Genomic DNA, 12639 nt, shown 5'->3' with positions numbered 1-12639 from the left:
TTTACTTCAACAGCATCTTGGCAGTGGTAGCATGGTTATATTACTCTGCTGATTTCCTCCCTCCTAATAAGCTGCTTATTGCGTAAGAAAGCCTTCTGAGGTTTTTTTTGTGTAGGACTTTGTTGTGCCATTCCTTCTTGGTTTCTCTAACAGCCCCTTTTAATCTCAGCCTGTGGCAACCAAGCTCCCTAAACAAACACCCATACACACAACACATACCAATGTCAACCATGTCACAGGCTCTGCATGGGAAGCAGCTGTTTCCTGGGATCTTTGAAAGTAGCTGATCTCTGTGTTCATACTGCCTCCCTCAGGGATCTTTGAGATCTACTGCCAGACGAGCAATCACTACCAGGCTGGAATGAGGGAACGCTACTCCGTTTCCAAGTGTGGAAAAAGAGATCCTGCTCCTGCCCATCAGTACAGGGCTGTGCGGATTTATTACATCATGGCAGAGGAGGTGGTGTGGGACTATGCACCTGACCGGAGCTGGGAGAGGGAACGACACAACCATTCTGCAGAGAGGTAGAGCCTGTCTTCTGGGAAACCCTTTGGCAAAGTTTCTTGGTATACTCTGGGTAGACTGTGGTGAACCTTGTTAGGTATCTTGGCCATTCTGTGGCCTGGTGCATATGGCACTGTTGGTGGTGCTGCTGATTGCAGCTGCAGCCCCTGCATCACTGTGCCCATCTTTGCAGCCAAAGCAGGTCTCAGGAAACCCATTCACTAGTGAACCCAATGCCACAAGGTAGCTGTTGATTGCCCCTGAGCTTTTGGGTCTCTCAGCACTCACTCTGCATTTCTCAGCTATGCCGATGTATTTTTGAGCAACGAGAATGGACTGCTTGGCTCCAAGTACAAGAAGGCAGTTTACAGGGAGTACACCGATGGAACTTTCCAGACTCCCAAGGCCAGGATAAATGGTGACGAGCACCTGGGAATACTAGGTAAGGGTATGTGCAGAGGGTATATTTTCCACTCACACAGTGGTGGGACTTGGACTCTAGAGTTTTGGTGCCTAAAGGCTGTAGTCTGAAGGCCTCCTATTTATTTAGGTGTCTGCTAAATGAGGAGGAATTCAGACTGTCTCCTATCCATATCTAATAGCTTTAGAGATAGCAGTAAAGAAGGTCCTGAACGCAGCTTGTAGGAAACCATGGATTCTCATGCATACCTCTAACATTTTCATGTCTCAGGCAAAGCATTCTTCACACCTGCATTTCTGACTGTAGGACAGAAATAACTGCTGACTTCTAGAGAGCACCCTGAGAGATGTAGGTGAAAATCTATTGCTGTGAGAGAAATGTTTCTGGGGCCAAAGCGGGCAGATGTTGACAACTGGAGGAGTACATTGCAATGACTGATCGGTCCATGGAATCACAGCAATGTGTTATGAACCTAGGACTGAGTGGTGCTTGAGCAGTAAGGCTAAGGCAGTGCATACCATTCAAAATAGGTTTTAGTTCTGATTTGTGATGCTTGTCAGGCCAAATTGAATATTGCCACATGTTTTTTAAACCAGCACCAAGGGATGATCATGGTGTGAAATTTAGCATAGCAGTATTCAGAAATCAAGCCTTAGTTGTACTGGGTACAGTTAAAATGCATAACAACCTTCACTTCTGTCATTGTGAAACTCAGTCTGTTGTTTTTTTAAGACTTGAATTGAGACCAGCCTCCAATTCTGTTTTTGGGAGGTAGAGAAGAGGGAGGGGAATGTCATAAATATATTGACAAATAAATATACATCTTGAGATATGGGAATATCCTCAAGAGATATGTTGACAGTTTTTGCTAGTCTCAGAGTACACTTTTCTCTCTCAAGGGCCTTTTCTGTGGGCAGAAGTGGGAGATGTTCTCAACATTGTGTTCAAGAACAATGCCACACGACCCTACTCCATTCATGCACATGGGGTTCTGGAAAGGGAGATGGGACAGCCACAAGTGGCAAACCCTGGTAAGTCACTGGTCTCCAGCCATATTCCTGTATGAGTTAACAAAGCTAATTTAGCTTATGGCTAGGCTGGTTTCCTTAGGCAGGCTTAGATGTACTTGTTCTCTTATGGTAGAGAACTGGAATTGAACAAGAGTGGTCTTTCGAGTTCATCTATGTTTAGTGATACCATTTGTGTGGAAATAGCAGCCCTGGGAATTCATATTCTGCTCTGACACCTAGGGTGATTGTAGCACAAACCTTTCTGTGTGCAGCCTTATCCCCCACACCGGGTGGAGTGTCTCTAGGAAGAAGGGTGATGACGGTTCACAGCTCAGTCCTTGGTAGCTCTGGGCTAACTGCCTGTGATGGGGAAGCCTGCCCTTCTTTGGGACCTATACTTTGTGATGTGCACAGTAATATGAAATACGCAAAATGCATAATTGCTTGCCAGGATGCTGACTGAAATCACCATTTTTTTTTCACGGTCCAGATGCCAATTGGTGTAATTTTTGGTCTACTTCAACTTGTGCAGGCTATCTAAGCAACAAACAAGTTTTCAGTGAGGCCTCGTCTTTCTGAAACGTACTGTTAATATGCAAAATAGTAATCTTAAAAATGAATTTGAGCATCATAAATATACTTCAGAGATGAAAAGTCATCTCAAGCTTTATCTGTACTGAAGAGAAATGGAATTTCTTTGATCAGCTCCATCCTCAAAGCTGGCAGATAAAAAAATCTGTGTGCTGACATCAGATAGTGTGTGCATCACAGAATCACAGAATCCTAGGGGTTGGAAGGGACTTCAAAAGATCATCTAGTCCAACCCTCCTGCAAGAGCAGGGTAACCTAGAGTACATCACACAGGAACTTGTCCAGGCGGGCCTTGAATATCTCCAATGTAGGAGACTCCACAACCCCCTGGTCAACCTGTTCCAGTGATCTGTCACTCTCACAGTAAAGAAATTTTTCCTGATGTTCACGTGGAACCTCCTATGCTCCAGTTTACACCCATTGCCCCTTGTCCTATCACTGGACAGCACTGAAAAAAGCCTAGCTCCATCATCCTGACACTCACCCTTTACATATTTGTAAACATTGATGAGGTCACCCCTCAGTCTCCTCCAAGCTAAAGAGTCCCGGCTCCCTCAGCCTCTCCTCATAAGAGACATGTTCCATTCCCTTAATCATCTTTGTAGCTCTGCGCTGGACTCTTTCAAGCAATTCCCTGTCCTTCTTGAACTGAGGGGCGCAGAACTGGACACAATATTCCAGATGCGGCCTCACCAAGGCAGAGTAGAGCGGGAGGAGAGCCTCTCTTGACCTACTAACCACACCCTTTCTAAAGCACCCTAGGATGCCATTGGCCTTCTTGGCCACAAGGGCACATTGCTGACTCATGGTCATCCTCCTATCCACCAGGACCCCCAGGTCCCTTTCCCCTTCACTACTGTCCAGCAGGTCAGCCCCCAACCTGTACTGGTACATGGGGTTGTTCTTCCCCACATGCAAGACTCTACACTTGCCCTTGTTGAATTTCATCAAGTTCCTCTCCTCCCAACTCTCCAGCCTGTCCAGGTCTCACTGAATGGCGAGACAGCCCTCTGGTGTGTCAGCCACTCCTCCCAGTTTAGCATCATCAGCAAACTTGATGAGGGTACATTCAGTTCCCTCATCCAGGTTGTTGATGAAACTATTAAACGGCACTGGTCCCAGCACCGACCCCTGAGGGACTCCACTAGGCACAGACCTCCAGCTAGATTCTGCCCCATTGACCACAACTCTCTGCCTTCTTCCTTCCAACCAGTTCTTGATCCACCTCACTACCTGATCACCAAGCCCACATTTCCTTAGCTTATCTATGAGGATGCTGTGGGAGACAGTATGAAATGCCTTACTGAAATCAAGAAAAAACACATCTACCGCTCTACCATCATCCATCCACCTAGTTACTTGCTCATAGAAGGCTATAAGGTTGGTCAGACATGACTTCCCCTTGGTAAAGCCATGTTGGCTGCTCTTAATGACCCCCTCATCCTTGATATGTCTAGAGATGGTGTCAAGAATAAGTTGTTCCATCACCTTTCCGGGGATGGAGGTAAGGCTGACCGGTCTATAGTCCTGTGGCCCCTCTGCATTGCTTGTGAGAGCAGAACTTCATCCTGCTTCACAGTATTTTGGGGAAAGAAGATTGTGTCCAACAAAATCAGAATTCAAATTGCACTTTTTCTGTGGTGTTCTGCATGCTGCTCAGCAAACTGGTGAATGGGTGTATCACTGGTGTTAATGGTTCTTCTCTCACTCAGGTGACATTGTGACATACCGATGGGAAGTTCCTGAGAGATCTGGTCCGGGGCCAAGTGATTCAGCTTGTGTTCCTTGGATCTACTATTCCATGGTGGACCCAGTAAAGGTAAAGGAGAAAGTAGAACCAGAAAGGCCTGATTAGACATGTTTTTCACCCCTTCTAGTATTACACAATGGGAGATGGATATAATTTAGAGATTGGCCCAGCCACGAGGTAGAACAACAATCTTGTGACATGTCCAGCATTCTCCTGGGAGAGAAAATCTTCCAAATTTGTTCTGATATTGGTCCTTGTTTATCTCTAGCATGAACCTTCATAAAACAAGTCCCCTGTCTCCTTGACGGTAGCCTTCCTTCAGTGATTTGTAGGGTATGAGAACATCTCCTAGTCAGTCATGGCTTTTATTTGAGAGCCATAGTGCTAACCTGTAAGTGCAGAAATTCTCCAAAATTAGGCCCCATGGATAAAGCAGGAAGATTTGAGCATTGCTAGGATCAATTATAGCACTGATTTCACAAGGAGGATCTCTGAATAAACTGTAACATTCAACCCAGAGATTACTGGCCTTTTATCTCAAGTTGCAGTTTTTGCAATCAGAATATTTTGATACCATTCGTATTTGACTTTTGGATTTGCATTTAAAAGAACGTTTTTAGTCTCTGGTTTTCTGCTTTGGTAGCTGATGTTCTAATGAGAGTACTTACACCCGGTAGCACTGTTTGTTTTCAGTGCGGTGGTACAGGGAACAGAAAATACTGTTGCTGAAAGGCAAATAAAAGTGTGTATAAGAGAGAAGGTGAGAAGATCTTTGCCTCAGAGTTATGAGTTTTTTTTTCTCCTTCACTGTGATTAGGATATGTACAGTGGTCTGATTGGACCCCTGAAGATCTGCCGGAGAGGGGCACTGCAATCTGATGGGATCAGGAAGGATGTAAAGAGGGAGTTTGCTCTACTGTTCCTGGTTTTTGATGAAAATCAGTCCTGGTACTTGGAGGAGAATGTGGAACATTACAGTAAGGGAAATCACAAGGAGATCAACCTGCTGGATGACAAATTTGTGGAAAGCAACAAAATGCATGGTAATGCCTGGTAGACACCCACTGAACACCCATTACTACCTACAGAAAGGTCAGGTTGATTCTGTGACCTCTAAGTGGTCAGCCACCCAAAGCTCAAGAGCTTGACTCCTAGTGAATGCCCTTGTGATTAGAGGTAGTTTTTGAGATTTTAGCTGAGCTACAGCATGGCCTTGTATGCAAATCGCTGCCAGACTTCTGGGGGATTGTGTGATATGCAAGACAGTATTGATGCACTGGTTGCTGTATGAGCTTTGTAGCACCTAACTTGCAGCGCATGTTCTTCCTCTGAAATGGTTCAACATTATTACCATTTCAATAACAGCTTTTTCTACTGTTTCTTTGTTGTTTGTTGCACAGCAATCAATGGGAGGCTCTATGCAAACTTGCCTGGGCTGACAATGTTCCAGGGAGAGTTGGTGAACTGGTACTTGCTGGGAATGGGTCAGGAGATTGATGTCCACACAGTCCATTTTCATGCTGAGACCTTCATATACAAGGTAAGAATATCCTCTTGTGACAAAGCAGAAACTGACCATTGGTATAGTCACTTGTGTGTGACTCTGGACTTGAACTTGAATGACCTCGCAGAAACTTCCCCCATCTAGGAAAGGGATGTGATTTTACACATCCAAATCTGACTTGCTGAGCCTTTGTATTGTGCTGATATGTATAACCTGACCTTTAGGATTAGGTTGTTTACTTTACCAGCTGCAGCCAGGAGTTCTTTTTCTGAGCTTTTAAAAGCTGTAGTAGCATTGAAGTGCTCTCCAGCAACGCAAAAGAAGCACAGAGCACTGCACATAACAGCCTCCCTTCCCTTTGACAGAATGGCAAAAGCTACAGAGCAGATGTTGTAGATCTGTTCCCTGGAACCTTTGAAATGGTGGAGATGTTGGTTGGGAACCCTGGGACGTGGCTGCTCCACTGTCATGTGTCTGATCACATTCATGCTGGGATGGAGATACTCTTCACAGTCTTGCCTAGATCAGGTAGGGAGCTACCCTTGATTTTTTTATTGTAAAACATCTAACAGCACTTTCTACTCCTGCTGTTAAATTCTGTTTGTATCACACTTGCAATTCTCTTACATGCCATAAACAGCCAGTTTATGGTAACAGGTAATTACTTAAGTACTAGCAATTTCAGATGTTCCTTTTGAATATGGTAATACCTGCAGCTAGAATTAACAACAACTGAGTTTCTGGGGTTTACAATGCTTACATTATCTTACAAGTTTTATGTTAGCTTCTGTCTGAGAAGCAATGTTCAGCCATCAGCCAGTAATTGCTCTTAATGAGAATATTACCTGTAATCTAAATGCACATCCTAATGCTTTTCATTTCACCAGGAAACCCTGGGAGGTGCCTAAAGGTGAGTAGCTCTGTACTGGGTTTGGCTGTGACAGTTCGTTTTCTTCATAGCAGCCCAGATGGTGCTGTGTTTTAGATTTGTTACCAAAACAGAGATGATAACACACCCATGGTTTCTCTATTGCTGAACTGTGCTTACACACAGCAGTGGTCAAGGTCTTCTCATGTTTTTTTACTCCAAAGGTAGGGTGGACAAGAGGCAACCCACAAGTTGGGGGTATTTTGTTTGTTTTTCCTTTCTTTCCCGCCTTGCTTTTGCCCTTCCAATTCCCTCCCCATTCCTTCTGGGGGTGAGTGAGCAACCCTGCTAGCCCATGACATGCTCAGAGACTTTGTGCTTTTCTGTTGTGGTTTAAGCCTAGCTGATAACTCAGAACCATGCAGCTACTTGCTGTCTGCCCTCCCTCCTCTCTGGACAGGATGGGTTGGGAGAATCAAAGGAATTCAAAACCTGTGGGTTGAGATAAGAACAGATTAGTAACTGAAGTACAGTATAGAATCATAGAATAGTTAGGGTTGGAAGGGACCTTAAGATCATCCAGTTCCAGCCCCCTGCCATGGGCAGGGACACCTCACACTAAACCATGTCACCCAAGGCTTCGTCCAGCCTGGTCTTGAACACTGCCAGGGATGGAGCATTTACAGCCTCCCTGGGCAACCCATTCCAGTGCCTCACCACCCTAACAGGAAAGAATTTCCTCCTTATATCCAATCTAAACTTCCCGTTTAAGTTTGAACCCGTTACCCCTTGTCCTATCACTACAGCCCCTAATGAAGAGTCCCTCCCCAGCATCCCTATGAGCCCCCTTCAGATACTGGAAGCTGCTCTGAGGTCTCCACGCAGCTTCTCTTCTCCAGGCTGAACAGCCCCAACTTTCTCAACCCGTCTTCATACGGGAGGTGCTCCAGTCCCCTGATCAGCCTCATGGCCTCCTCTGGACTTGTTCCAGCAGTTCCATGTCCTTTTTATATTGAGGACACCAGAATTGTGGACAATACTCCAAGTATATATAATACTTAGAATAAAGGAAATAGCAGGGGGAGGTAATATAAAACTAAAAGGGTATGGGGGGGGGGGGACCCAAACCAATAAATGTAAATGATGCACAATACAGTTGCTGACCAATATCCAGCCTGACCTCAGCTGCAATAGGTCCTTTCCAAGTAACTCCCCCCAGCTGATATTGTGGGCATGATGTGCTGTGGTACTCAATACCCCTTTGGCTAGTTTGGGTCAGGGGTCCTGTCTCTGGTCCCTCCTGGCTTCTTGTACCCCATCTCACTGGCAGAGCATGAGACTGAGAAGTCCATGATCAGGGTTAAGTGCTACTGCGCAACAGTGTAAAACATTGGTGTGTTATCAGCCAAAACACAGCATTGCACCAGCTACTAGGAATAAAGTTAACTCTAGCTCAGCTGAAACCAAGAAATTTTCTCTCAAAGGCTGTAAAGGGTTGTGTGGTGGGAGTGGGTCTGCTTTTGGAGCAGGTAATACAAAACACTCCTGGTGTGATGTGAAGAAGGGAAATGTTGACAGGAAAAAAACCAAACAAACAAACCCCAAACCATACCCAACCAGAAAACCAACCCAAAAAACCCCAAAACAACAAAACCTGCAAGCTCTGGAAAATCATGCTGCTTGTGGACCTGATCCTTGCCAAGCATGCCATGTTCGTGACCCTCTACCTGTTCAACCCAACACTTTTTCACCCTCTTTTGTTTCCTTTCAGAGCCAGAGCTTGAAGCTGTAAACTACAGTGCAGGTATGGTGTGTGTTGCACTGCTAAATACTGTGTGTGTGTGTGTGTGTGAGGTGGAAGAGAAAGGGGCATCTCTAATCAGTACAGAGGTTTAAATCTATGCAAAAAGAAGGGAGGAGCACAAACATCACTTACAGCTTCTTCTCTCAGGCTGGCCAGTGTTTTAGTCTGAGGTTGGGCTACTGGTGGGTAAGAGGGAAAGTTCCAGGTTAATCTGTCCTCAAATATCTGTGTTCTGATGATAACAAATAAGGATGTTGTACTTGTTAGGCTTTTTTGACCATGTTAGGTGAAAAAGTTTAGTGGCCTCACATCCTGTTGTACTTGCTGTATATGGATTCATCTTCAATGAATCTTAGAAACTGGCAGAGATTCAAAGGACTTTTGAAGAGGATGTTGCAAAGGAAGTGATTTTTCTTATCCCGTTCCATCACACCCCGAGGGACACCTTAGATTAGTTGTCCTCCATTTTTGGACTGTCAGTGGCTGTGGTTTAGAGAATTGTCACATTGATCATCACTAGCTCAATGGACTGAGTCAGCATGCAAACAAGCACATCTGCTTCCTGGACTGTTCTTCCCCTAAGAAAACAGCCTAAGCACACGCCCTGGCTCTTTCAGATATTTTAAAGAACAGATGCGAGAAGACATTTGGGTGAGCAGTACCAGGGAAGAGTAGTAGATAAGTAGTCCTTTTAAAGTTTTCTAGTGGAAAAGTCTGAATAGTTTATGGTGGTTACTTATTTCCCTGATTTTTAGATCTTTCTCCACAACTCAGTGGGTGTGAAAAGGAAATGTCAGAGCAGTAGTGACAGTATGAAATAATTTGTCTTTACAGCATGCTCAGCATGCTCAGGCACCGGCCTGTGTATACTCATGAGGTGAAAATCCTTGATCACCAGTTGTTACCTCTGCAAATAGCCGCTTTTCTCAAAAGGTGGCTGCTGCCTCTGTGTGGAAGCATAAGAGAGCTCAGGATCTCAAGTGGCTCACCACTGAAATGACTGAACATGTGTACCAGAATAATGGTGGTTAGGACAACAGCCATGTGCATGGAGCAGGGTGGGGAGCTTGGAGCAGCTCTGCTCTGGACAAATGTTCTTTTCTTCATTCTTCTGTTCTTAACCCAGCCACTGACTCCCCGCACAACTCAGGTTATTTCTCTTGTGAGTGGGATAGCTCTCACAAGAGAGCTGATTGGGTTGAACAGCTGCGAGAGACAGTGAGGTCCTAGAATGGAGTGGATTTGGGAAAGAACCCTTTGTTCTCAAATGTATGTGACCTTAGGGATGAGGGTCTGTTAGATGAATGGTGATCAGGTCTCCTTTGACTTGCTTTGATTGCATTGGGTCTTTTACTCCTTTTTTATATTTCTTGGAATCTTTCAGTGGTGGTATTCTGGGCTCTCATTGGAACTATCTTTTTGTTTATCACTCAGAGCTGCCACTTGAGGATGAGTCCCAGAAGATAACACTTTTTGGATCTAAGTTGGCTCAAGGGCAGATAGAGGCCACAGTCATCACTCTAGCCATTGTAGGAATGGTGCTTTTCGTGCTTGCCTGCTTCCTCCTTGGAGTGGTCATCTATCTGGAGAGACAAAAGAAGTTAAGACGCAATCGGAGGTCCATCCTGGATGATGGATTCAAACTCATGTCTAAAAAGAATTCAGGGCTGTAACAGCTGTATAAACTTTGGGTTCTGTGCTTGGAGCAGAGGCTGGACCATTGTCCGCAGCAAAGATTTTAGGTCATCATTTTGATTGTACGCTGCTCTTCTAAAAGCTGAGGAAGGAAAGCTGAAGCCCTGACCTCTTCATGTGTTCTCAGCACTCTAAAGAAAAAGTCCATCCAGGAGAGATATGGGAACCCTTTGAACTGACAAGAAGACAAGTAACGAGTAAAATCTAAAATACTGCTTTTCCTCAAGAAAGAGAGGAGACAGTCCCCTATTCTGTTCTCTCCAGAGCAACTTGCTTTGGTCTTTCTCAACAGACTAGCTTAGGCCAAATTCCAGTCCTGCTCTGTTGCCAGAGCTGAGCTGGGAATTGTCTCCTGAGAAAATGTGAGCCTTTGAAGTGATTAATCTGAAGGAGGAAGGTGATTTTTTTTCTTTTTTTTTTTGTGAATAAATTAACACTTTTTTCTTCTGTATTCTTAATTTAGATTTGGATTGCTGTGTTTTTAGTAATTGGACAGATGCAAATTTAGGACAGTATATTTCACAGTGTGAGATAAGTCCATAGGGCATTACAATAGCTTTACTATGACACATCTTTCTGTTCTCAGCACCCGAGGCAATGTGCTTTGATACTGGACATCCTGTGTTTTGTCCTGGGAGAAGCAGCTTTCCCAAGTACTGCAGAGCATCCTGGTGTCCTGCCTGCACTGCAGTTCTGTTAGTCTGTGCACCTATGCAGCTTCTTGTGCAACAGAGTCAGGGATGCTGTGGTGTTCTGTGATGTGGTTTGCTTTCTTTCAAATGATTTTGGTGATATCTCCAGCACTGAGTCAATGCTGTGTTCCTGCTGTGAGCCAAGCCAAAGACTCAGTCCTGCGTGAGCTGGAGTTTATACTTGGCACAGAAGAAGTCAGGGAATGCTTCTCCTACTGTGGTGCAATGATAGGTTTGTTCAGGCAAATGTGGCAACAGTAAATAAGGAGAAAGCTGAAGTGCTTATGGAATTTAGCAGCATGGAGCAAATAAGCTGCAGTCTGTGGAGCATGTGTATTGTGGTTTAAACTGTTGTCAAGTCAGCCATGCAGTCTAGCCCCTGCCCCCCTGCTCCCAGAGGGATGGGGAGGAGAGTTGAAAGGATGTAAGTCCCATGGGTTGAAATAAGAACAGTCCAGTAACTAAGGTATAACACAAATCCCTACTGCTGCCACCAATAATAATAATAATAATAATGGAAATAACAAAGGAAGAGCATACAATACCACCTGCCAAAAACGGGCCTGACTGAGCAGTCTGTGCCCTTCGGGGTAACTCCCAGTTACCTCCCAGACATGATGTGCTGTGGAATGGAATACCTCTTTGGCTAGTTTGGGTCAGGTGTCCTGTTTCTGCTTCCTCCTGGCTTCCCCTCCTCACTGGCAGAGCATGAGACTCACAAAGTCCTTGGTCAGACCAAACATTTGAGCAGTAACTAAAAACGTTGGTGTTATCAGCACTGTTCCCAGGCCGAAAGTGAAAAATACAGCGCTGCACCAGCTACTAAGAAGAAGAGAAAATGACTGCCACTGCTGAACCCAGGACAGTATCCACTCCTTATTCCATACCACTCACGTCATGCTCAGATCCCATGTTTTCAATATACCATTGCTCTTACATACATATATATATATATATATATACACATATCCACATACACGCACACAGAAAGAAGTCATTTCTTAGTGCATGGACCAATCCCTATAATGCTGCTGAGTCCATTTGGTCATGGATGTAAGGTTCCATCTCTCGTAACAGTCTTTTGGGGCAGGAGAGGCTGTGTGCAGTGTTGGATTGTTGCCTGCTGATCGTTCCTTTACTGCAGAACTTGTCTGGTTCTATCAAATTTCATTCTCTGTTGGGATGATGGTTGGAGGGAAGTCAGGGCCAGTCACTGGTGACTTTGAGGCATCTAGTTGATGGGCTATAAAAGTATTACATAGCAGGCAACAGCATACACTTAAGTTCATTGGCTGTTTTCCCCTAAAATCAAATCCCCTTGAGGTATACATAGACTTCCCCATCTTCCTGCATTACCCACCAAGTATATCCAGGTCCCTGAGCAAAAGCAATCCCACAAGTGGGTTTGCCTTTACCTGAAGCAGGAATTACCCAGACTGTCTTCCCCAGCAAATTCTTCATATGCACCACGGGAACTTTGTCCCCCTCTGCAATATGTAAAAGTTCTGACTGGGCTGGGTCATGGTTGCTTCCACCATGGTAAGTACATGGCGCTTCCCTTGGCGGGTTGGTGGCAGTGTGATACAGTCAATCTGCCAGGCCTCCCCATATTTATACTTCAACCATCGTCCTCCATACCAAAGAGGCTTTAACCGCTTGGCTTGTTTAATTGCAGCACATGTTTCATAACCTGGGCAATAGTGTCCATTCTTAAGTCCATCCCTCGATCACGAGCCCATCTATTTGTTGCATCTCTGCCCTGATGGCCTGAAGTGTCATGGGCCCACCGGGCCAAAAAT

The 12639-nt window shown here is 45.0% G+C and overlaps 1 protein-coding gene across 4 annotated transcripts in view; it reads left to right on the top strand.

The window, feature by feature from the left end:
* Positions 1–12639, top strand: part of HEPH (hephaestin) — a 48713-nt gene that overhangs the window by 14040 nt on the left and 22034 nt on the right. For 3 of the 4 annotated variants that reach the window (XM_057404820.1, XM_057404819.1, XM_057404822.1), the window contains 9 exons: positions 315–525; positions 808–947; positions 1826–1957; positions 4240–4346; positions 5095–5320; positions 5678–5817; positions 6147–6309; positions 8421–8453; positions 9888–10576. In XM_057404820.1, coding sequence (XP_057260803.1) covers positions 315–525; positions 808–947; positions 1826–1957; positions 4240–4346; positions 5095–5320; positions 5678–5817; positions 6147–6309; positions 8421–8453; positions 9888–10126 — 1391 coding nt within the window. In that variant the 3' untranslated portion in view covers positions 10127–10576. Of the gene's footprint in view, positions 1–314; positions 526–807; positions 948–1825; positions 1958–4239; positions 4347–5094; positions 5321–5677; positions 5818–6146; positions 6310–8420; positions 8454–9887; positions 10577–12639 lie in introns of those variants that run through there. The other variant, XM_057404821.1, reaches the window with a different exon arrangement.

Source organism: Pezoporus wallicus, unplaced genomic scaffold (genome assembly GCF_028554395.1).
Source record: "Pezoporus wallicus isolate ANWC-B61680 ecotype Strahan unplaced genomic scaffold, APGP_CSIRO_Pwel_v1 contig_5104, whole genome shotgun sequence".
Lineage (NCBI taxonomy): Eukaryota > Metazoa > Chordata > Aves > Psittaciformes > Psittacidae > Pezoporus > Pezoporus wallicus.
This window is presented reverse-complemented; position numbering and strand designations above follow the sequence as displayed.